The following is a 26,421-nucleotide window of genomic DNA, read 5'->3' as shown; positions in this document are numbered from 1 at the left end:
CACGGCCATGTAAAGACATTCCCAGGTATTTTCAGCACAGAAATCGATAAAAGAAGCTTTTATCTAGCATCTTATACGACAAATTTACAAGTTATTAACGAAAAATAAAGTCGACGAAGAGAATCGGAGAAAATATACTACACAGATAAAAATTCTGAATTTTAATTGTGATGTAAACATTCATTCACGTAAACTTGTATTTCATTTCATGCAACAGAGCAACTTGTAAACAATGTTGTTTACAAAGATGGGCTTTTGTATACAATATTTGCTACATTGCATGAAATGTGTCAGAACTTTACATGATATATAATGTAAACGTATATGATATGTGACGCTCCATTTATGTGCATCATATTGAACAGAAATTTACACTACTTTTTCGAACTGTGTACCCAAAATTTGAGTTTTTTTTTTACATAATTTTGAGTTGAGCCTCTCACTTGCACCCGTTATTGTTGTCAAAAAAGGAACGAAAGATTCGACCCAATGATATAGTTCAGCCCAATAAGTTACTTTAGAGTAAATTGCATATTCTTAAATTTACGTAAATTAAACTTAATTTTGGGTAGAATATACTTAAGAGTAAGTTTTTTTTGATGATGTTAAATGGAAACTTCTATATGCGATTTACTTAAATTTAGGTTATTGGGCTGAACCCGGGAATTGAGGGAAAAGTACTTAATTTTTGGGTACTTTTTATCTCCGTGTAAGACCTAATGCTATGTTCAGCTTGAATTATGCACAATGCGGCCTTCACTGAGTTTTATCGATTCGTCATTTGGCGTAGAACTGCTCAAAGCCGATATTCTGCGAGATCCAGAGATAATAAAATATAATACTAGAGTACTAGAGCACTCAAATTTGGTTAATTGATGCTCTGAAACACAATGTATCTACATGCCAAAATTGAGCTCTCAAGGACTTTGTTTACCCCCTGACGATAGTAGAATAAGGTATTGCCGAAGCCGTCATTTGCCCTACTGAAAAGCAAATCAAAATTTTTCTCAAAAATGTAATTTTTAAAGTACTGTTCTTTTCATAGAATGGCAGCTTTTATAGGAAAAAAGTTCTTCTAACAACAACTTTTTCATCCTGATGAATATGGGCGTCTTAGTGAAATACCTTATAAAGAAAGAGAGACGGATTAGTACTTTCTATTTCATTCCACTACCTTAATTGCTTATCCTTGACAGATACGCGTGTTTCGTCTACAATGTGCAGACTTCTTCAGTGTCTTGTACAAATACGCGATTATTAGACACTGACAAAGCCTGCACATTGTAGACGAAATACACGTATTTGTCAAGGATAAGCAATTGAGGTCGTGGAATTAAATTGAAATTACTAATCCTTCTCTCTTTCTTTAAACTTTTTCATGTCTGAATTAAATCTTAGCAGATGAATTTCATTCAGCGTCCTTTAAATTTTGAACAAAACATTGCTGGTGCGAAAACTTTGGTTAGTTAAACAAATTAAGTTAAGTGCGCCATGATTTTTGTCAGTTTGATTATGACAAAGCTGTAGTTAGAATTGTTTTTTAAATGAAAGAGTGCCATCATCATCATGGGTGGATCATCATGATCATTTTTCAGAACAAAGTTTTTTTGGTTCCATTTGGGGTCCCTAACAACTGTGCAAAATTTGAGGACGATTGGTTGTAACCAGAAAGCCTGTTTGAAATTTGTATGGAAATTAGTATGGGAAAACCTACTTTTTTGCATTTTCATTCCTAGGAGGGTGGCCAGATTATTTTTTTCATTATCGGTAGCTTCTCAAAACTTTTATCGATAGTTATCGGTAGGCCGTCTTAAGAAGGCTTCCCGAAACTTAAAACCTTTGTGAGTGGGGGAAGGTTGAAAACAAATCACGTGCAATTTTGGACTTTCGAACCGATCAGTGCTTCAACCTCATACATTGGATAGTCTAATCTAGAGTCGGTGTATAAAAAGTTACGCCAAGATTGAAGCCAAGTCTACCTATTGAACAGTCAAACCAGCAACCTATCGTGCAAAGTAAACAAATAATATGATGCTATGAAAGGTCCACGAAACGAATACGCCTTTTTAATAGAAACTAAGCGATCGATTCAACCTCTGGTGGTGAAACGGAGAACGTCAAAAAGAGTGTTGTGAGCAGAAATTTCTGCCGTGAGGCATTGTTAGCGGAATACTTTTTCACTTTTCCTGATAAATTTATTCATGTTCCAAAACATGGTTTAAGGCCCAAACGCAATGTGGGCGGAAGCGGATCGGAAACGAAAAGTTTGACAGTTGTCACTAATGACATCAAGATGCCTGACCGAAGTCGATTTGGATCTAACTAGTTTTCAATCCGACAAGTACGCTTACTCAGATCGGGCTTTTCCGCTGCCGTTGCCGTTCCGCTTCCGTCGTCATTGCGCTTGGGCCTTTACAGTTGACAAAAATTTAATTCTGTATCGTTTTTGCAAGGATCCTGCTGGTCTTCTGGACTATTTTTGTTGAGAAAAATGGAAATTTAGAATAGTGCCTTAGTTGTTATGATCTTCCGGATGTCTTGTGTGCGAATGGTTTAGGTGCAAATCAGTTCAGATCTCTGGAAAATCGTAAAATAAGACAATTACCGATGGAAATTGGCAAGATGCTCAATGAAAAATGCTTTAATTTTCGTTGTGAAAAATCCATATTTTGTAGTTAATAAACGGTTTGGTTGATTTCCTCTGGAACACGCGTGGCACACTCTACGTTAGTGGTGCATTAAAAAGGCCTAATGCAATAAAATATAAATATAATCGAAGAAATGATCATAAACACCCAGTGAGCATTATCATGGGATACGTTTGATCGATCAGTAATGAGAATTTCTACTATTTTTGTAAAGATAATTTGACAAAATCACTGATATAATGATTAACCACAGCCGCTATTTTTTTTTTCGCTGGAAATCATTTGAAGTTGATGTAGAAGTCCTCTGTTGCCAAGTGAAAAGAAATGAAATCTTTTGAAAACCGTGATGCGAGTTAAACTGTTTTCTCTTGGCGTGACTGATCATACAGCGACTCTATAGTCTACACTCAAAAAATAAATCACATTTCCAATAGGCCTTTTTAATGCACCACCAACGTAGAGTGCGCCCCGTGAGTTCGAGAGGAATCGTCAAACAAACCGTTTGTTTACATCACAATAAGAATTTTTCACAACACAAATTAAAGCATTTTTCATTCAACATCTTGCCAATTTCCATCGGTAATTGTCTTATTGTATGATTTTCCACTGATCTGAACTAATTTGCACTCAAACTATGTACACACAAGAAATCCGGAAGATCATAACCACTAAGGCACTATTCTAATTTTCATTTTTTCTCAACAAAAATATTCTTGAACACCATAGCAGGATCCTTACAAAATCGATACAGAATTAAATTTTTCAACTGTAGATCAAGTTTTGGAGCAACTCGGATTAATCAATTTATTAGGAAAAGTGAAAAAGTGTTCCGCTTCCTATGTCTCAAAGCAAAAATTTCTGCATCACCAGAGGTTGAATCGATCGCTTAGTTTCTATTAAAAAGGCGTATGGAAAATATACATTAGAATTTCACATTACTTTCATGTGATCTCATAATTGGGAATCGCACTACAAAATGGGGCCTCTCTTAGCTCAGTCGGTAAAGGCGCAGCTACAAAGCAAGACCATGCTGGAGGTGGGTAGGTTCAATTCCCGGTCCCGGTCTAGGAATTTTCCGGGTTGGAAAATTTCTCGACTTCCCTGGGCATAGAAGTATGATTGGACTTGCCATACAATTATACCAATGCAAAAATGGTACAGGCATCGAAAGCTCTCAATTAATAACTGTGGAAGTGCATCTGGAACACTAAGTTGAGAGCACGCAATAAGCTAATATGCGATATGCAATAAGCTTGAAATGCGAAGAAGAAGAAGAAGACTACAAAATCACATGAACCTTATGTGTCCAACGAAATTTATGTGATTTATCACATAGAATTCATGTGATCATCTATCTTACGCACTTCAAATCGGTCAATCACGAGCTGGTTTGCGTTTGGCAGAAAAGTGGTTCGTTTTCGCCCCCGTATTGTCTCCTCTTAGAGTAGGACGAACGGAATACGGAACCAAAAAAGGGAAAAACAAAAACTAGCATCGCTAGACAGAGAAAGTCGATTAAACGTAAAAAAAAACTTATCCGTTCGATCAAATTGACTGACTACACGGAAACCAAAACATAGGTATTGCACATTTTTCAAGATCACATAAAATCTGTGATTCTCGGTAGGAAAAGTGAAACATCGGTAGTTTTGAACCTTTCGTCTGTGAATCGGTAGGCATCCCGAAAATCGGTAGGTATGGCCACCCGGCTAGGGACCACAATTTGGCGCCTATGAGTTTAGGCTTGCAAAATTCAACATCGCAAAAATCACCGATGAGTCCGTTATTACTATTGTTTGTGCATCAGGCGTTGGAAAACTAACACAACATGCATAATCATGCTATCAATTGACGTATGAGTGGTTTTTATGAGCTTAAAGCTGAAATGATTTTTCGGCGTTGTGAGTGTGACTGCGTGAACATGCATGAGAATCTCAAGCATGAATTTTGTCTGCAGCATTCGCACGCGAGTTTATTCTCGCAGGGAGGCTCAAGAATGAGATTTGAGAATGATTTTCCAAACACTGCATGTAATCTTGAAAAAGTAAAGTCCAGAAAGTGCCTAACTTTGCCCAAGGATGTACGGCGCTAAAATGCCTCTAAAACAAGTTATAGCTGTTCAAATATCGATGTTTCGAATTAAATGCCAAAAATCAGTTTTTCTGCCAACACTGCCGATGTACCAATAGAAGTCAGATTCCAAAGTGAAATAATTTCGGAGTTTCTTATCTTATCGATTTGGTATGTGCAGATGAATTATTCAAAAACAATATATCATATATCATATGCGTAGTTAGAGTCGGGGGAGGGGCTTACTACATCCTCCCACGCCCCCTCACTCATATCAATAGAAGTTAAGTTTCAAACTGAAATAACTTCTTGAAATTAGTTTTCTTATCTTATCGATATGGTATGTTCAATGGCAGTGTTGGCAGAAAAAGTTATTTTTGACATTTAAATCAAGCCATACGTATTTGAACAGTTCCGGAGTGATTTGAGATTTGGGCATAATTGCATTTGTAAACAAAACATCAATCACTGATTTCTCGCGAATAAAAGCTCAATCTCGGAAACTAATAACGCTAGGAGGTAGAAGAATGGTTCCTCTATCAGTTGGTATAGTTTGTTTATGAGATTGAAATGAAATTTAAGAGAAATCTGCAATTGACTTCTTTGTTTACAAAAGCAACTATGCCCAAATCTCAAATCACTCCGGAGTTATAACTTTTGGTAGAGACATTCTAGCACCGTACACACTTAATCTAGCTCGGTAAAATCTCCAATAGCCGATTACCTCGGCATTTACTTTTGCTGATATATCTGCAAAATATCTGTTGTTAGCTGATATCTCAGCAAAATGATATTTGTTATCTGAGTCTCGGCAATTGTTTTACAGAATCTCAGCAAGATAAATTGCAGAACTACTCGGCTGTTGGAATCTCGGTTAACAAATTTAAGTGTGTATATCCTTTGGCAAAGTTGTTTGGCACTTCCTGGACTATATTTGTACATGGTTAGTTGCATGGTTCCAGTAAAATTGTGCTGCAAAAAGGCCGGGTTACAACCAGTCTTAACAAAATTTAGCACAGTTGTTTGGGACCAAACATGGAACCCAAAAAAGTGTTGTTCTCGCTTGGTAAGGCGTAGTTTGCGTTTTTCCTTATAACGGTGACCCACCCTTGTGCCCATCTTGCAATGTATGTACGAATTGTAGATAGGGTTTTGATCATGTTCGTCCTACTAAGATGCTTCTCTTTTTCGAACGGATATGAACAAAAACAATGGAGAGATTATACTATGGATGACTTCGCAATTTATTTACCTTTCCATACGTATAGGGTAGAGCGCTACTTCGTCGTAATCGCCCATTTCCGTTCTATCGAGCAGAAATCATCAATAATATCCATGATTTCACCGTACACAAATCAATGATACGTTTGTTTCGATTAGTTATGAACCTACAAGACAAAGCTTATTCGAGTGCGTTGTATGAATATTTCTATACAGAGCTGGAAAAATGGCCTATCTGCTTTGATCGATTCTCTTCATCGAGTTTCTCTTTTGATAACCACAGCTATGCAAACAGTCTTCGTGCTAATTTTGCCACAGAGATTGATAAAGGAGGTTTTCATCTATCGTCCATATCGTCAAATACAACAGGAATTGTTGTTGCAGCTGAGTTATTAACGAAAGAGAAAGTCGATGAAGAGAATCGATCAAAGCAGATAGGCCCTTTTTCCAGCTCTGTATAGATTTAAACTCATTGTTCACAAATCAAAAGAAGCGCTCCTAACAAATCCATTTTTCTGTCTTCATTCGTAGAACGAAGAAAAACCGAGGGGCGCGACACATCTAAATCTCAAGTTTAGATGCTCAACAAATCTCACACTAGCGAATCAATCTTCGAAAAATCTTCTTTCATTTGTCGCATCTACTTGCATCGCGCATCACCTTTTTGCAGGAAATCTTTAGAATCGTCATCAATCTTCTTTCTATCTACTCAGCGTACGAGCAGTTAACCACAGCAAAACACAATCTTTTCTGCATCGTAGATAGAGTCAGCCCCCTCGAGAAAAACCTAGAAAAACCAATGGCGTTTCAATGCGTTAGGACGGGATTGAAACTCGTACAACGAATTTGCAATCAAGAAGCAGTGTTAGATTTCTTACAATATTTCAATAGTTTGTGACTTTTTATCAAATCCAACGGAAAGGTAAATAAATTTTGAAGTGATCATGAAGTATAGTCACTCCATTTTTGAGTTAATATCCGTTCGAAAAAGAGAGGTTAAGTGTGGGTTATGCTTAGTAGGACGGAAATTAGATTCAAACCCCTAGTTGGATTTGATAGAAAGTCACAAATTGTTGAGATATTGTTAATTTTGATGCGTCCTACGAGTTTCAATTCCGTCCAAATGCATTGAATCACGAATCCACAGATGAAACCAGAAAAAAATAATGGATTCACAAGGAGTGCTTCTTTTGCTTTTGAGAACAATGAGTGTAAATATTCATACTATACTCTCTAATAGGCTTTGTGTTGTAAGGGACTAACGCATCGGAGCGAACGTATAATTGATTTGTGAATGGTGAAATCATTGATATTATTGATGTTTTCTGCTCGATAGGCGATTACGACGTAGCAGCGCTTTACCCTATTGGAACTGTCTGAACTGTTTCTAGAATTTTTATTATTATTTTCAAAAATTATATTTTTGAGAAAAATCACTTTTAATTTTAAATTGATTTTTTTAGTAAAAGAATATTTGTATTTTAGTTTGTTTTATAGATTTTCGCACAAATTTCTACAATTCATCCTCAGACTCAGCTGGAAGGATAAGTTTTGAGCCTGAAATTGAAATTTTAGACAAAAAGTGTATTCTACAAAGTTGTTCCTTATAGTTAGGCTCTATATCTATCTATATGTATAAAAATGAATTTCTGTCTGTCTGTCTGTACCTTATAGACTCTGAAACTACTGAACCGATCGGCGTGAAAATTTGTATGCAGGGGTTTTTGGGGCCGGGAAAGGTTCTTATGATGATTCGAGACAAATGAAACAGAAATTTCTGCATAACTCGAGAACTAATCAAGCAAATGGAACCAAATTTGGCATGCGGAGGTCATAGGGGGTAGCCCCTTAGATAAGAGGGGGAGGGCTACGTACAATATAGCATTTTTTTTTAAATTGGCGCATAAACTCAAGCTAAAATTGAATCCCGAGCAAAGCCGGGCACACTCAGCTAGTTGGAACATATAGGATAGATATACCAATTATAGCAAAAAAAAGAATACATTCAAATTGCTTTAACACGAGCTTAAAAAATAACATGCCTCTTGCATGTTGTTCATATTCTTGAGAATTACATACGCCCTTTCAAATGCAGTAAAAAACTGTTTTTTTTTTTGTTTGCCCCAACCCGAGGGGGGTGACTCTATCTACGATGTAGGAAAGATTGTGTTTTGCCGTGGCTAGCTGCGCGCACGCTGAGTAGATAGAAAGAGGATTGATGACGATTCTGAAGATTTCCTGCAAAAAGATGATGCGAGAAATGATTGAAGATTTTTCGAAGATTGATTCGCTAGTGCGAGATCTTTCGAGAATTTAGAATTGAGATTAAGATGTGTTGACCCCCTCGCCCCAACCAGAGATATTAACATTTGAAAAGGGAATATTTTTAGTAGAAAAACTTCAATAACTCTTGATCGGCGAAAGATATCGACAAGTTCTGCGCAGCAAAAAATTGCACTTTCTGAAGATCTAAAAGTTATTTGAAGACACCTTTGCCGATAAATTTGAAATAAGAAAACAAGAGTAAAACAACTGTTTTTTAGAGGCACCCTAACTCAATTCAAGAAAATAGCTCTAAATTGATCAATTTAAGAGGTACAAAAAAGTTTTTTTCAACAACGTTGCTTGAAATTAGCTTAGCTATAACTTTGCTAAAGAATGTATACCTTAATTTCTTCAAACAAAAAAATTAGATTTTTGATTTCAATGATAATAAGAACCACCCTAGAATTCATTGCCATAAAAATGAGGGCCTAGCTATAAGGAACAACTTTGTAGAAGACACTTTTAGTCTAAAGTTTAAATTTCAGGCTCAAAACATATCCTTCCAGCTAAATCTGAATTCTGGACCACTGTGCACTGTTTAGATGTGTTTAAAAAATCATTATTCACTATTCTTCTAGACTTTGTTGTAGAAAAAACAAATATACAAAGTACCTTAAATAGGCTAAGCCGTCACTATTCTGTGAAGATTTTTTTTTCAATATAGAGTAAAGTTATTATTAACTATTAAAATAACTTTTTTCCTATAAAAGAGCCCATCTTGCAATGTAGACGACTTGTAGATAACTGAGCTGTCGTTCCATAAAAAATCATTATTTTAAGAAATTATTTTTTTGGGGAATATCACTTTTTATTAATTTTACAGATTTTTTTTTTCAATGTAAATCTTAAATTTTTTAATATTTTTTTTATGAAAGTTATTCGGCCTTTTTTAATGGCACCGTAAAACGGGGTAACATTGATAGTTTTTTAAAGTATATTCTAAATAGTTTTTACAGCAATGAATGTTTTTCATGTTGTTAAACAAGTACTGAGGATCCAAGAGTCAATTCGTTAGTAATATGTTTAACGGAATTTAAAGCATTTGCACTATTTTTTTTTAGTTTTGTGACCGAACTTCAGTTTTTTTTATTTGAGGTTACCGAGCATTATCGATGAATGTAGAAAAAAATGGGTGAAACACAAAAAATTTAGTTCTATAAATATAAAACTTTGAATGAGTAGGTATATAATCAGAAAACATCATAAGCAATAAGAATACAACATTGAATTTGTGATGGCTATATCGGAAATACATTTCATAAGAGATGGTTTGAGTGCTTTTTCAAACAGGCGAAAACACGAAAATGGTTTTTTAATGTTTGTAAAATATGTAACTCATACTATATAAAAACTATACACGATATCAACGGAAACACCCTAAGCTACAATATGGAACCAAAGTTTCTAATTTGGAAAAAAAGTGCAGCGAGTAAATTTAATCTTTACATTATACTATCGAAGTTACCCGCATTATCAAAGATAGGACTACGTCTGCGATTTCTATATGGGGGTACACTTTGTGAAAACCGAAAATGTATTATGTAACAAAATTATGAAAGAATTTGAACGTTAATAACTTAGCTGCCCCTAAACCGATTTCAATCATTTCATCACCAATCGATCAGAAATATTTCTACGCATCTGTTTAATTTAAGACTTTATCACTTTTCAAAATGTCACTATTGAAAATTGCACGAATGTGCAACTGTTGCTATGATAATTAAAGTTATCATCAATTGCGTGCTGAAACGCGTTTTCCCTATCACAGATTTCAAAGTTGAATTCCATCCGGTCTCACCAAACGGTGTTTATTCAATCACCGCGTGGTGAGTGGTGGTGTTCTCCTGTACACAATGAAAGGCTGCCTGCAAGCAGCGAGCTGCAGCCCACATGAGCATCCATAGAAGGAGGAAGAAGCCGCACCGCTATTAATCGGAATCAGTGAGTCGCTGTGGGCCATCTATGTCAAGCGCGTCACACTAAGGAGTATAAACAGAGAGAACCTCGCTAAAATTCATATTCCTACACAAATCACAATGCTGTAGTTAACAAATAAGATTTATTATATCAGACCACGTAGTCCTACGGCAACATTGCGTCCAACCCCATAGGGCTGTCCCTTGTAGTTTTTTTTTCAAGGAAAACAAATATGCAAAGTTGCTTAAGTACATCCACAAAGTTTCGTTAGAGTTGGCGTGCAATTCGTCCATAGTAAAGCAATAAAGTGCTATTACTAAGCACTTAAATTTGAGTTTAATTGGTTTTGGAATGTAATTTTCATCTAGAAGAAAATCAAACCATCTAAAGCTGGACCACTGAAGTTCAGTTCGGTTGATATTTTTCAAAGGCTATCCAGAGATGTTTCAGAAATCTTTGAGATGATGTTCGAATGCCCTTAAGGGAAAGTAAAAAAAATAGAGAAGTTCAGTTACACCATTCAGCAGTGCCGGTGGTGTATTGGTAAGCGTGTCGGCGCCGCCGGGATGTTCTGAGGCATAACATCTCTGATCCGATCAAGGGAAGTAAAGCCGTTGGTCCCCGGTTCATGAGTTGATGGGTCAATAGGTAGGATCCAGGTGTGGGAGCTGCCTCCCTGGCGTTGGGAGCATTGGTGCTCAGCACCACAAACAAGATCGACGGAAAACAAATCAAGAAAAAAAATGTTATGTCATTTCAATGATTTTTAAGCCAAATCAAGAGCCACGTGTGAAAAGGGCATACAAGCTTTTTGTAAACAAACATTTGCATGCCCTTTTCTCGCCAACCGAAGGTCATCCACGCAAACCAACAACATCATCGGGAAGGGGAAAGTTTCCCCTACCCGGTGATGTTAATGGGTTGCGTGGATGACCTTCGGTTGGCGAGAAAATGGCATAAGAAGGTTTGTTTACAAAAAGCTTGTATGTGGTTTCTGTGCTCATCAGATAGACCTCTTGAATGAATACAGACAGCTTGAGCCTGGTTTGAATGCTTCGCAGTATGCTTCAACGAGGTTGGCGATTCTCTTTAGGATTTAGTTAAATTTCACAGCGCATCGCAAGTCCTCCTAGTACATTTGGTCATTTGACTCATAACTCATAAGATGATGGACGAAAGAATACCGTTAGTTATTCGAGTGGTAAAACAATTACAAGATACACCGGGGCAAGTTGAAACGCGTGGGGAAGTTGAAACGGTAGGTGTAACTCTTAGCGGTATAATCACTAAGATTATTTCTAATCTAGTAGCTTGGGGTAGTACACAATGCGTCTCAAAAATAATTACAGTGAATATTCACTTCCGCGAAGAAATTCACTTACCGTTTCAACTTCCCCGCGCGTTTCAACTTGCCCCGGTGTACCTTACAGTCTTCTACTTTGAAATCATAAGTATGTTCAATACGAAAGCCTGTTCATTAGTAAGCCTTTTACATTTCTCACAACTTATCACTACTTTGTATGTTAAAATATCTAAAATTTGGAAACTTTTTTGACATTTGTTATTAATTAGACTAATAGATAAATACATAACAATCAATCATCCTAAAAATTACATCGTATCACATTAAGTATTACTACAATAAGCACGAATGGTGTCAACTTATTCCTCAATTCCAAAAAAAAAACTATACACTTCTAGCAAAACACAAACATCTAACAATTCATAACCAATGTACGCTTTGGCTCGTATGAGAGAAGCTTCTGCAGATATTTTTTTAAAGTGGAGTCCCGAATAAACGTCATCCCACATAGTGAAGAATGATGGATCAAATGATAATACTATCCTCCGGTCCATGTAAGCTCTCTACGTATGACGTGGCGCAGCTCCGGGCGTCGTCGCCGCCGTCGTCGGTTGCGGTCCCATCGCGTAGCCCATCATGGCTGATCCGGACGCATCCACCATCTCGGGGAAGGTACCGAAGCGATAGTTGGTCCTTTTGGTTTCGTACATACGTACACAGATTTACACACACATGGATGCACACGACGGGTAGAAAAGTTTCACAAATTACATACAGAAATGGAACGGGAATAATGTGAGAAGCGAGATTAGTGACATTACACTACTGAATGCCGAACCCATAGTTCCGAATCGGGATGAACGATTTTTTAGCAACTAATAGTTGATTAAATTATGATGAACAAAAAACAGATGATTATGTGCCACGAACGAGTGTGTTTCAGTGGAGTCTTCCATCGGTATGATTCAAAACTAACGGTGAGTTGAGGATCTTTGCATCCTTTGTCCTTTGTGTTAGATAATTGGCAGGCGTTTTTCTGAATAGTGATTAAAAATAAATGTGAGGTTGTTTGCATGGTTAATGAACTGAAGAGTTTCTAAGAACCAATTCAACTACTGAAATTGTGGAAATTCAGGAAATGCTAATTTGTTACCTATGTACCTAGTCATTTTGATTGCAGCTAGTTCTAGAGGAATGTGTATGCAGAGGAATTTCGACAAAGGGGAAGTTCAAAAATCACACCACCGTTACTTACATCCCCGTGGACAAATGCTTGCCACTCTTTAGATAAACTAAAGTGTGTTCAATGATTGTAGTTGTTTTGAGAAAAGGATAACAAACGGAAAGAGAACGAAATTTGGTTGATAAATTGAAAACTTAACACTAAGACAATGGTATATATTTGGATAGATGTTCAACTAAGAATAAACGAAATACAGCTTATAAAACATAATGAAAACAAAAAAACAAAACTAAGAAAATAGAGCCGCATCTACGATGATTACAAACAAGCATGAACTAAAAAGGCAAATGTATGCGTAGCTGAACCTACAACAAGAGAAAAGACAAATCATTTACGATCACTTTTGATGCTGTTTTAACATTGTAACTGAGAATATTGAACATAAGACTTAGCTAAAGCTAATGTATTGCGGAGAAAAATCCCAAAAAATACAGTCTGCCAGTTTTTTTTTTACTGGGCTGCTGGCACCTAAATATTGCTGCTGGCACCTAACTCTGTGATTTTTCAAAGGTAAGCAAGTCAATTTTTTCGTTAGAATCATAATCTTATCTGTATACGTATTCTCGTCAATCTAAGCAATGTCCGCGCTTCTATTTGCTTTTTCTCTAAAACTAAACTTTTCACTGCCAGCCATTGGGAGATGGATTGTATCCACACACAAACGAAAATCGAAGCAATTCTTGGGACAATCCAAAGAGAATTCTGACTATATTTCCAAACAAATTGTGTGTAGCTCACAGAAAGAGTTCTGAGCAGGTAATTATCGAAATAGTTTAAAGGGAATTCTAAGCAACTCCGAACAGAATTGCAAGGAAAATCTATGAAGAATCCTAAGGATAATCATAGATATTTTGAGAAGAACGCCAAAAGAGTTCTGAGCTGAAATAATGGGCATTTTGGGAAGGGAATGGAATAAAATTCATCTCCGTTTTCTAAGAAATGTTCTGCAAAATCCGAAATCGGCTACTGACGAGCATTCCTAGATAAATAAATGATAGGAATCATAACACAATTCAGAGATGAACTGCAAGAGTATTATAAGGAATATTCTAAGAGTATTTGAAATATAATTACGTAGAGAAATTAATTTGCTCTAAAATTTCACGTAGTTATCAGATAAAAACCAAAATTGTAGGGTGGTTCTATACATGTATTTAGCTCAGTATACATATATTGGATCAATTTTTGGGGGGTGGTTGTATGGTAAAATTCCCGACACTTTTGCTTCACGCCATCCATAAGAGCTTAAACAGTAGTATCCGGTACCTTTTCCTCATTTTTATCCATTTCCTCCGCATGTCATTTGCATCCTTTACTTTCTCCTTGGTCTTTCTGAGTTCCCGCTACATCATGGCCCAATAGGTTTCGATTGGGCGTAGTTCTGGACAATTCGGTGGATTCATATCCTTGGGGACAAAATGCATCGAATTAGCCTCACACAATTGCAGCACGCTTTTAGAATAGTGACATGAAGCTGGTTTTTCACTGAGCTGCTTCAAAAATGGCAGCATTTGGAGGCATTTATTTTTGCAAATTTGACCATTGATGGGTGCCCTTTGTGAATAAGGTATTTTGATGCAAATTTCGACATTTTCTTTTTCTTGAAACGATTATCCACTTGGAACTTATCTTTTCCGGTGTAAAACTCCTGTCCTGGTATTTGTTGGAAGTCAGCTTTGACGTTTGTTTCATCATCCATCACACAGCAACTGTATCTGGTCAACATTTCTGAGTAGAGCTTCCTTGCATGGGTTTTGGCAACAGTTTGCTAGCGTTCATCGCGGCTTGGGAAGTTTTGAACCTTGAATGCATGTAATACAGCTCTTGCTTTGATTTTCTGCACGTAACTTTGCGAAACACCGACCTTTTTGACAACATCACGTGTTGAAATCTGGGGATTTCAGGTGAAATTACCCAACACCTTTCCCTCCGTCTTCCTGCATGCTGCTCCCGGTTTTCTTTTTTGCTCCGTGTTTATGATCCAATGTCAACCGGTCCTTGAACTTGTTTATAATTCTTGATACGGTTGAATTATTGATATGCAGTATTTTTCCTAAATCCGGACAACTCCGGATTATCCATGTGAGCGTACAACATTTTTTCACGCATCTTCACTTGACTCACTTCCATCTTAGCCGCATCGAAACAGACAGGAAGTAAATAATACACTTCAAAGAGAAACTATGCAAAGTTTGGTTAATTTCCGTATAGTAGGAATAAAGCAAAGATATCTAATTCACAAGATATCCCACTAATCAATTCCTCATACAAGGCATATAGGCACCACCCTTATGTGATCGCAGTGCTATCTGTTGAGTGCACATTGAAACTGTTGGGAGATTAACCGCCAACCGACAGATGTCAACGCGGACGTTGATGATCAGCCGAGGGAAGAGGACGATATCATCCTCGAAGTCATCATCATTATATTGCGATAGCAAGATTCTTACTTGTTTGTGATTGCTTCGATTTTCAATCATTACCACTTTATACGCAACAGAAACACAGCGCGCAACATGATGTGCTTTTAATATGCTTTCAAGCGAAAGAGTTTCCAACCGGTATCAGTAAGATTCAAATCTCTAATAGTAATTGATGATTTGCGGCGCTCTTGTTCAACATAATCTTAATAAGCATAGCAGTAAACATGGGAAAAAACCCCTTCCCTCTAAAGAATTATTCCACTACCACTAGAATGCAACGTATCTAAATCATTGCTAAACGTAATAAAATATGCCGTCTTCTTTGGCCAACGCAGCACGCATTCCATTCAAAAATTACGTTGGAATAAACATTACTTTCCTATTTTTTAACGTAGGAAGTATTTGACAACGCCGGTGAAAGCAAACGCAAACACGCTTCGTGTTTTGATTTGCGCTGTACCCTCCGGTCAGTTGTGTGGGTTCGTACATGTCGAGGGGGACGACTCTATCTACGATGCAGGAAATATTGTGTTTTGCTGTGGCTAGCTGCGCGTACGCTGAGTAGATAGAAAGAAGATTTATCACGATTTTGAAGATTTCCTGCAAAAAGATGATGCACGATGCAAGTAGATGCGAGAAATGAAAGAAGATTTTTCGAAGATTTATTCGCTAGTGTGAGATTTTTTGAGCATCTAGAATTGAGATTTAGATGTGTCGCCCCCTCGGTACATGTATAGATGATGGTGTGCGTGTTTTCTTCCAACGCAGCAGCTCAACGTTGTCTCGTCACAAACCGTTTGGCGCTGTTATCTGTCTCTATAAATTCCAAAGAGTAAAGGGGGTCTGAATAAAGATACAGCCAGTTGCAAGTGTTGCAATAATTTCGTGTTCGACCCTTCCGTGGCGCTGCAATCACAGCGGTGATAAGTCCGAAATAATGTGTCAAACAGAATACATTTTTGAAATTGCGTCTAAAAAACTAGGGGAATTTATGTATTCTCGGCAACCTAAGCAGTGACCATCTTTCTATAGCCTTTTTCTCTAAGGAACGCGCACATATGCAGTATTGGTTTGTTTACAGTCTTTTGCTGCTAGCTGCTCTAACAATTTCAGTCGAAAGAATTGTCAAAAACTGTTTTGAAACGCTTCTACAAAGCTCCAATATTCTCTAGTGAGAGCGACTATTGTGGGCAACATCTTTTTATTCGGCAACCTTTCCGGTTGAGCTGCGTGTTAAACAAATTGTGCTTTCATCGGCAACTCGAAATCAGCAGCATTTTGTAGTGCGTGCGTTTCATTTCAAGAAAACCCTGCTAGATTGCTTTTTCTCAGTGGTAAAAATACAATCAAATTGAATCTGAAAGCCTAAAGAATCGTTAGATTGCATTCAGCGAAGTGTTTTCCGTAAGAAAATCCAGTGAAATTAGGTTTTCAATTTAGGTTGCCGAAAATAGTCTATCATGCCGAAGTCGTCATTTCCTCTATTATTTTCTATTTATTCTTCAGTCGGTGTATTAATCAGCAGATTAAACAACTCACTCGTCACCGAGGGGGGCGACTCTATCTAAGATGCAGGTAATTTTTTGCTTTGCTGTTGTGAGATGCACTCGCGCTTAATAGATAGAAACACGATTGATTGTGATTTTGAAGATTTCCTGCAAAAAGGTGGAGAACGAAGCGAGTAGATGGGTTTAGATGCAAAAAATGAAAAAAAGATTTTTCGTAGATTGATTCGCTAGAGAGAGATTTTTCAACCATTTAAAATCGAGATTTAGATGTGTCGCACCCCTCGCTCGTCACTGCTGCTTTTGTATTAATGCTGTTTACAGTGTGCCGCATTGTGCCCTGATTTGTGCCTTTATGTATTTGAAGTGTAAGAGTGGCCAAATAAAAATTGATCTGATATATCTGGCAACAGTGCTTCTGTAAGGAGGATTCTGACAGCTGTTTATTTAAGTACAAATTCGCTTCGAGATTCGCTCCCGTGGTGTAAAACTTCGGTCTTGAATCTCGTCAAGGAAGTGAAACGTTCTTTTTTTTCTATAATCGTACGTACCGTATTTGTTCATTATCATTATTGTCTCTGATAAGCTAATCCACATATTTTTATCTAGATTTTCTAGATGGAAATTTCGAATTATGAATGTGCTAATTAGTTGGCCATTTTCAACCAGCCCGTCAATTTCCGGCTAGCGCTTCCAATAACTGTATATGCGTTCCCTATAACAATAACATCATCAGAAGATTTTTGTTATCCCAGTCGGTGTCACCGGGATGTTCTGAGGCATAACATCTCTGATCACGCCTTCCTTCGAAAGGGAAGTAAAGCTGTTGGTCCCCGGTTTCATGAGTTGATGGGTCGATACGTAGGGTCCAGGCACGTCCAGGTGTGGGAGCTGCCTCCCTGGCGTCGGTCGGTAGCATTGGTGCTCAGCACGGAAAACAAGATCGCCGGAAAAAAGAAAAAGAAGATTTTTGTTCGTAGCGCAGTTCGAATGTTCTTCAGAGAAATTCAACATGGAAGAAGAAAGAAGGAAAGTAATTGTGCGCAGTCATTTGGAAAACCCTTCGGTGTCTGGACCCAAGCTTGCAAAAGTGTTAGGTTTTCCCACAAATATCGAGTGGCGTGTACTGGAAAAGTACAGAGAAACCATTTCGACGACCATTAAGTCTAACCCAAACATCTCGGACCGTGATTTGGCCAGAAAGATCGATGCCGCACGCAGTACCGTGCAACAGATTCGTCTCCGAGAAGGCTTCAAGTCATACCGTGCCTGCAGACAACCAAATAGGGATCAAAAGCAGTACAATGTGGCCAGAATCCGTGCCAGAAAGCTGTATGATCAGGTGTAGACTAATACAAAGGTTTTCATCACGGATAAGTGGAAAGTGAATATTACCATTCATCCGATCCCACAAGCAACCTGTAATGGGAACATTCGATTTGATGTTTGGGTAATGCCGATTGACGTATAAACGATGTAATTTGATCGTTTACATGTCAAACGACACAAGCCAAACTTCAAATCATATGTTTCCTACACGGTAAGAAAAAAGTACCCAGGCCAGTTCACTTTTTCTTACTTTGAGTAGTTTGTCTCCTTTTCTCCTTCTAATGTTGTCAAAAACGGAGGAGCAAAACCACCCAATAGGGGTAGTAAAGTGTGGGAAACCAACGTTGAGTATAATCATATTTACCTACTGTTGGGTACAACTAACTTACTTTTGGCTAAAAAGCCAGTGGAAAATTCCATACTAACTGCACATAAGTAAATGAAAATTACTTTGACCCGCTTTACCTACTTTTGGGTTACTGCACTATAGTGCCGAGATGAGTGAAAAGAACTATACTTTTTTCTAACCGTGTACCAGAAACTCAACCAGATTGTGGCGGCCATGAGCGCTCGTAAAATGCTGGATAAGCGGTCCGCAACCAAAGCTGGTAAATATCACGGCTGTCATGTGACAAAGAGAAAACAGGTCCTCTCACTATTATGAGACAAAGTGACCGATCATTAGCCTTCTTGTCATTTTCCAATGATCAAGCACTCATGAGAATAATTCTTATGCGGTTCTGACATCAACATCTAACTGATTTACATAGATTTAAACAAGTAACCGTATGTAATCGGTAGAGTGAATATATTTTTAAGATTTCCTCGGTACAGGTAACTTTAATAGCAATACATGAGCTAGTAATCTAATTTGAAGAAAATCTCTGTCATTGTTTTCTCATTCGATGATAGTGACAGAAGTATCTCTGTAAATATTGCGTGAGATTTTTCATTGAAAATGACATTTGCCAAGGGTCTTCCACGAGCATAGTCAAGGTCCCGTGGCAGTAGAGGACCACCGGTCTAATTAGCGTCTTGTAGCGGTCTAAATAGCGTCAACTCCATGCGGCGGCGAATTTCATTCGACCGGAGCGTCCTTCGGAGTCCAAAGAAGGCACGATTCTTTGCAATAATGCGTCTTTGAATTTCTCTGCTGGTATCATTTTCAATGATCACCAGTGAGCCCAAATACACAAACTCGTCGACCACCCCAATTTCGTCACCGTCAATCTGTACTCTTCGATGTCATCAACGAAGCCAAGAAAATGGATGAACTTCCTGAAAATCGTACCACTCGTGTTCATCACAGCTCTTGTTAACATACCTTCTACATAACATTGTCGTAGTCCCCTTCGAGATTCCAAAGGACTCAAGAGTGTCCCCGATACTCGAACAACGCACACCACTCGATCCATCGTCGCCTTGAACAATGCGCCGTATGCTGGTTTGAAATCGATTATCAAAGAGGGCACGTGTGGGCACGTTTCCTGGCATTTCTGTAGAACCTGCCGAATCGCAAAAATTTGGACCGTGGTAGCGCGGTCACCCATGCATCCCACCTGGTATTGCCACACGAACACTCTTACAAATGGTGACAGGTGGCGGCATAGAATTTGGGAGAGTACCTTGTAGGCGGCGCTCAGCAGTGTGATCACGCGGTGTTTGCTGCAATCCAACTTGTTGCCCTTTTTGTAGATTGGGCATACGACACCTTCCATCCACTCCTCCGGTAATATCTCCTCCTTCTAAATCTTGACAATTACCCAGTGCTCATTGTTTGTTGTTTTTCAGCCGAACGATCTCCTCCTCAACTTCTTGGCGATCAGGGGCCTGTCGTTTTCTGCACAAGCTCCTAGATCTGTTGCCGTGCCACCTTTATTTTCTACTGCATCACCGTTCAGGTGCTCGTTATAGTACTGCCTCCACCTCTCAATCACCTCACACTGGTTCGTGGGAAGGTTACCGTCCAAGTCCTTGCACATATCGGCTTGCGGCACGTAGCCTTTGCGTCAACTATTTTTAGCTTCTCGTAGAACTTCCGTGTATCTTTTACACGGAACAGATTTTCCATCGCCTCGCGATCTTCTTGCTGACGCTTCTTCCTTCGAAAAACCGAGTTTTGTCTGTTCCGCGCTTGTCTTTATGGCTCCACATTCCATTTCGTACGGGGTTGCAGCATTCTCGCAGTACCGGAGTTGATCTGGCACCCATGCATCCGAAAATTCTCAGCTTCGAAAGATCAGGTTTCACAGCAGTAGGGCAACGATTCAATATACCTATACGTACCAGTAAGCACTGCTGGCCACATGTACTTGGGCATATTCGAGCCAATCAGTATTGTTCTTACCTCCTCGATTAGCGTTCGATTGAACCTTTCGGCAACCCCGTTCTGTTGCGGACAATAGGTTACGATTGGCTGGATTTGAATCCCCTTTCGCTTGTAGTATGCTTCTTGTTCCTTAGAGCAGCACTCACGTCCTTGATCCACGGTAAGCTTGCTGATCGATTTACAATCTGGGCAGTCACCATCGCTTCATACTCTTGAAAACGACCAAAAAGTTCAGACTTCTTCTTGATCACGTAGACATACGCAAAGTGACTATAATCGTCGATAAATGACACAAAATACTTTGATCCGTCCCAGGCCGGAGGATCGATTGGTCCACACACATCCGAGTAGATTCGCTCAAGTAGGCGACTAGCTCTTTCACGAGTTCCATCGAAGGGTTCTCTACACTGCTTGTCAAGTACGCAAGTGTCAAAAAATCCGACAACGTTGACCTTTGGACAGAATCAATCTACCTTATTGTACTGCACCAAAGTGTTCATCATGGTCTGACTGGCGTGACCCAATCGACGATGCCAGAGGTTTCCATCGCCCGCAATTACCTCGTAGATGCGCTACTTCAATAACTGCGTCATTCTTCTTTATCATCGCTTGATGCTTTCCAACACGACTTGTGAACAGTACGTCGATTCCCGTTTGGGACATCTTCTTCATGGACAGCACGAATATTACATTCTTCATTTTAAACCGCACACCTTCTCTGGACTATCAAGTAACTTTACCTTCGTAATTTCCAATAATCGATCACGAACGGTTGTTTGAGCTTCCTCACCGACTGAGCATGCATTCCAGCTGTTCACCAGATGGTCACTACATCCAGAATCCACAACTAATACGGACTTTTTGTGTTATGTCTCGTTCACCATGAACGAAACAGACTTGTTAACGGCTGCATTCACCTTACCTTCTGGCTTCTGGCTTCTTAAAATGGCAATATGTCCCACCTTTCCGCAACGATGGCATTTCCCAGCGAACATTTGGGGCTTCTTATTTCTTCTTCCGACAAACGCTGCACTCCTATCTTCACAAGAATTTTCCATCCAATCAGAGTGTTTGGATTCCTTCGCCAACAATCGTTGCTTCACGGTTTCCAACGTCTGGTCCTTTTCGTTGATGTTCTCTAAAGCTGATACTGTTGGAAGTGATGCCTGAAGTACTTTCCTTCATTCGAAGTCTTGCCAACTGCTTCCGTAACAGGGTCTGACTTGCCACTGACTTCTTCGCCTCAACAGCCTTCCACATATCGCGAGCCGTCTCCTTATCCTGTACTATGCCAAGACACTCATCAGAAAGGAATCCGACCAACGACAACGACTTCGCTTTCAGATCTGTCTGCATAAGCTTCACTTTCCCATGTATTGTTGCACCAGGAACTTGTCCCGTAAACGAAAACTGAAACTGAAACTTCTGCCGCATCCAGATGGAGTTAAACTCGAAAAGGCTAATTCTTGAAATTTGTTCAATTCAACTGCGGAATTCTAGAACCTATATTTTTTGTTAGGTTAAAAATGTTGGGTACGCAAAGGACAACCAAGTGATTATTTGTTTCGTAGACTAGGTGCCGTTCTAAAGAATTTTCGAATGAGATGATATGAGCTATGCATAACCTAGGGTGTCTAAAATGATCCATTTTGCTCCGCACATCTCAATCCACACTAAATCTGCAATTTGCTTCTGTTCTGAAATCTGATTGATGATTCATGAGTGACCCATTTTTCCTCACCTTTAAGTGAACAAAAAAAAATCGGCGATGCATTACTCAGAGTTCAGGGTAGGTTTAATTAAAGAAAAAACAAATTTGTGAAATGAAAATAAATCCTTCATTACGTAACGTTAGGGAAGTTAAAAGAATATAAAAAATGATTTGTCTAATCTTTTGTTTAGTTAAATTCCTCATAATGAATAATGACTACTGAAATAAAATATTTGTCAAATTTGCTGAAGTTGCTGATAATTCCGACCAAATCAATTCAATGTTTTGCTTGTAATTATCAATCGTAGCCGTGTTTACCAGTCTTACGGTCAACTTCCAACTTCAAGCAATACCGAAACTAGGGAGCACTATAAACTAATCTGCAAACTACCTAATTTCATCCTAAGGTCAAAAGTACAAAACTTACGTCGTTGCAGGTGAGTAAAGCTCGTTGTTTGTATCTAAACTGGATTTTCTGCACGTGAAATGGGTACATGAAACGAACAAACACGGTGTTGTTGGAATGATATGCTGATGGGATGAGCTTTACAACATTTGAACTTACCTCGTCTGAGGAGTAATTGGTGAATCCCGGATAGCACTCATGGTAACTTCAAACAGCACAACCAGCAGGCAGAGTAGTAGGGGACCCAGCAGGGCGCCCTCCAGCCCAAACAGGTACATTCCACCGGCAATCGATAGGCCGGTCAGGTACGGGTGGCCACCACTGAAAATTCGAAAATTTACCTTTCAACAGTCACACGGATATTGTAGAACGAGGTGTGTTTACCCCTTGATTTCCGAATGTATGATCGGATTAAAGTTGGACGGAACGATAAAGTGAACCAGCACCAGAATGGCCCCCAGCCAGAAGCGATCTTGCGACAGCCATAGGTCCAAGAACGCCGGTACGCTGCACCAGTAGGTTTCCAGGAAGGGCGCTGCGGCTAAGATCGATGCTAACACTGCCGGCAGGTAGACGATATGTGCTCCAACGATCGTATGCGTCAGCCAAGTGAAGAGACCGTGGAACAGTGCCAACTTGAGGGTTGCCACGACCACACTGGAAATGGAATCCTCCAGTGCCTGGATGATTCGAGGGCCCCACGAGTTGTTGATTGTGATCGCAGTGGGTGCGTAGCGATCTTGACTGCTTTGTAGCAGATAGAATAGAGTGGTGAAGAAGATGATCTGTAACAGGTAGAAATCGGTATGTATGTTGTTTTTTGTTTTGATGGAAACTAAAATGCTTACAGTATGAAAAAGGAACTTTAGTACGGCATGACCTCCACCGAGAATTACCGAGACAAGAGTTCCAATTGCAGAAGCCAACAGAGTCAGATTGGTTCGCAGCAGAATCCACAACGAATCGGCTACCTCCAGCAACATTCCGATATTACTTTTTACAAATCCAATGATGCCTGCCTTGGTAACTGGGAAAGGTAGAACATTATTTACTTAACAGCTTTCTTATGCCTATTTCTATACTGCCGTTATACGCATAAGAGTCCCACGGTACATAAGAATTGCATAGAACATGGGACAGTTTTGCGTATAACGGCAGTATAGGTCTATACTAACTTGGATTGATGAAAATCTCATCGATCGTCGTGCGGATTGATTGACTGGTGACACGGGGTCCAACCAAGCCGTCACCATTGTTTCGATCCATCCAGCTCTGGATCAGTCTATCCCATACGCTCAGGATCTGGCATTTGAGCTTTTTGGCCTGCGTGGGATCCGTATCGTTGAAAATGTCATCCACATACTGCTCTATGTGGGATCTTCCATATTTGTAAGCATTGTCGATAATGTTATCCATCGATTGCATGTCTGAAATATAAAGAAGCAAATGAGTATTCTAACCGAATAGTACTATAAAGTTTTTTTTTTTCGCCGATTACCGATAGGCAACATTTCGATCAACTCTGGACGATGGGTCAGCGTCCGATTGACCAGATTGCTTCCGAGCTGCGCCACGGCGATCGTTTCCGAGTAGATCTGAGCAAAAGCAAACACACTAACCAGCATGACCAGCACGCTGAGAAAGCCGATCATAACAATCGAACTGATGTCGTCGATGTAGGATCGAATTTTGGCACAAGCATACCGATGTACGTTGGCATTGACCCGCAGAATTCCGGGCAGACATAGTGGTAACAGAGCTGAATGTCGCGGAAACAACCAGAGTTTTAGCAGTTCCCAGTAAACGTGAACCATGTTGGAAACGTACTGAACCACACCGAGGTACTCGGCCGTGCGTTTGACTAAGTGTAGAAATATCGGGATAACTCCTAGAAATAAAATCCACGTGTGCATCCAAATGAGAGCTGCTCCACATGCATAGAAGAGTATTCTAAAGTACAGGTCACTTTCCAGAGCTTCATGAGTACGGTTCATTGTAGAATTGATGGTGGCATTTCGAGTATTGTTCATGGTACTGGACAATTGAGGAGTAGTTGTAACGTCTAGCTGCATTTTCGCTTTGATGTCTTCGATCCTAGAAGAATCAGCCGTATCATCGGCGGAACGGGGCACAGGTTCAATTTTGCTGTCCTCTAACCGATAGCTGGTTATATCCAGCAAACTGTGCCACTTATCAATAAATCGAGCATTTTTCTCATCTTTCTGGAGGTTGTAGATTAGCCCGATGGCTCCATAGGTTAGTAGTCCCAAGAACACGGGTACCTGTAGGGCACCGAGAAAACTGCATCCATATCCGACTATTAGTACCCATAGCATCTGACCGATTATGAGAAACGGTGTGGACAATTCCGGTTTCCATAGCATGTATACGCTTACGACGTACAGGACGATGATTATCACCAACTGAAATAGATGCAATAATTAGCACGTTGTTCAAACTTGGTAATCCCACACACTACAACCCTGTTGAAGAATGTTATTTGAATAAATCACCTCACCCACAACGGTCCTCGATAGTATAGTGGTCAGTATCCCCGCCTGTCACGCGGGAGACCGGGGTTCAATTCCCCGTCGGGGAGAGGCGTGATTTTTTTTCAATGCTCCCTTCTCAAAATCGCATCATTTACTTACCATTTGCAGCGTCAGCGAGCTGAGCAGAGCCCGAAAGAGCGAATGCTTCCACATGATAAAATTCCAAATCGTCAGAAACACCTCGGTCGGTGCAACCCACATCAGCAGTCGCAACAAAATCAATCCTCCGAACCCGATTCCAATTATCTTCAGGTGCCCCAGCAGCCATTCGGTCAGGTACTCGCCCAGTGAATCGACACCATGAACCGGAGCACCCAGCACCCCTAGCACCAGATACTTTTCGTCCTTTTCGATGCGTTCGATCCACCGATTGAGGGCTTCCGCAAGGTGTTTCTTCGCCGGAAACAGGACCGCCCCAAACAAGAACGCCCATAGGAGGGGTTTGAAAAACGGTGCCAACACTAGGGTTACACCGATGACCACTCCCACCACGGCCACCATCATCACGTTGTACAGGGCATTGCGGAGGGGTTTTTCGTGACCTTGATTTCGGAGCACCAGCCACGCATTGAACAGCCCGTCGATCGAACGTTTGAACGGTGCCGGACTCGGACGAGCACTCATCGCTTTCGGGACACTGGGCGGTAGCCAACGGAACCTTTTTTTTTTATTGTAGAATAGTATTCTGTTTTTAGACACTTTACACAACTCTTCAGCACAACCGAACGAATGGTTCCATTTCTTCCAAATAATCCACTACAATAAATAATGCACAGCAAATTCTTGTACAATGCAGATTTCGTGTTTTTTTTTCAACCGAGTTTTACAAATTTTACAACATTCTATTTTTAGCGATGAAATCATAAACAAAGCGCTGTCATAAATTATACTGAGGTTCGAACAGAGCTGGGAGCTATTTATCTGAACTTGTGTGTATTATTAGGGCACATTCGTAAATCACATAAAGAGGTAATGAAATTGGGTTGTTAGCGGAATGCTAAATAAAACAGCAAAAAAGGTTATCTTCCATTTAATTCCACTTAATTTTGGTATCCATGACAGATACGTATTTCGACTGCAATGTGCAGTCTTCATCAGTGTCATTCCCACTAAAGAACTTATCAAAATCTAACCCCCCTGGAGGTGAAAGCATACGATTTCCCACTCTAGGAGTCTGGCCGTGAATTAGTGTTTTCCGGAATAATTTTTTTGTGGAGCTGGCTCTCAAATTGTACTCAAGGGAAAAAAAATTATAAAAGGATTAAAGACGAGTGTTTCATATGCAAGATGTAGGAGAACTGCTTCTAAGGGTGAGTCGGTTTGTCGGTGGTTGCAGTTTCCTTCACACATCACTATTAATAATGAATTGAACTGATTCCCTGGCGCTTACAATTTCTTAATTTAGAAAAATGTGCCTTCCCGTTTTTGGCAACACGCGA

The 26,421-nt window shown here is 39.5% G+C and overlaps 1 protein-coding gene and 1 non-coding gene across 7 annotated transcripts; one reads left to right on the top strand and one right to left on the bottom strand.

The window, feature by feature from the left end:
- Positions 1-9,777: 9,777 nt before the first annotated feature.
- Positions 9,778-25,789, bottom strand: LOC135710204 (transmembrane protein 245). Of its 6 annotated transcripts, XM_065232718.1 has the most exons (9): positions 25,082-25,789; positions 23,929-24,853; positions 23,606-23,857; positions 23,279-23,457; positions 22,815-23,215; positions 22,590-22,751; positions 22,452-22,499; positions 12,740-12,776; positions 12,189-12,520 (listed from the first exon to the last, which is right to left on the bottom strand). In XM_065232718.1, exons 1-9 carry the CDS (start codon positions 25,604-25,606, stop codon positions 12,371-12,373), a joined length of 2,679 nt encoding a protein of 892 aa, XP_065088790.1. In that variant the 5' UTR covers positions 25,607-25,789; the 3' UTR covers positions 12,189-12,370. The 6 variants fall into 6 exon arrangements, with proteins under 6 accessions (XP_065088791.1, XP_065088794.1, XP_065088790.1 ...); XM_065232719.1 differs by lacking the exons at positions 12,189-12,520; positions 12,740-12,776 and adding an exon at positions 9,778-12,177; XM_065232721.1 differs by lacking the exon at positions 12,740-12,776.
- TRNAD-GUC (transfer RNA aspartic acid (anticodon GUC)) lies at positions 24,958-25,029 on the top strand. The gene has a single exon. It is a non-coding gene; the product is annotated as a tRNA-Asp (tRNA).
- Positions 25,790-26,421: the final 632 nt, after the last annotated feature.

Source organism: Ochlerotatus camptorhynchus, unplaced genomic scaffold, assembly GCF_037179485.1.
Source record: "Ochlerotatus camptorhynchus isolate MF236.1 unplaced genomic scaffold, CSIRO-AGI_Acam_v1.1 ptg000371l, whole genome shotgun sequence".
NCBI lineage: Eukaryota > Metazoa > Arthropoda > Insecta > Diptera > Culicidae > Ochlerotatus > Ochlerotatus camptorhynchus.
This window is presented reverse-complemented; position numbering and strand designations above follow the sequence as displayed.

Bases quoted from the DNA above. Each gene is read 5' to 3' on its own strand.
- LOC135710204 (XM_065232718.1), bottom strand. From the start codon at position 25,606: ATGAGTGCTCGTCCGAGTCCGGCACCGTTCAAACGTTCGATCGACGGG. The intron at 23,216-23,278 runs GTAAGCATTTTA...TACCTGTTACAG, and splicing joins TAAAGTTCCTTTTTCATACT to ATCATCTTCTTCACCACTCT. The intron at 22,752-22,814 runs GTAAACACACCT...TCGAATTTTCAG, and splicing joins ATACATTCGGAAATCAAGGG to TGGTGGCCACCCGTACCTGA.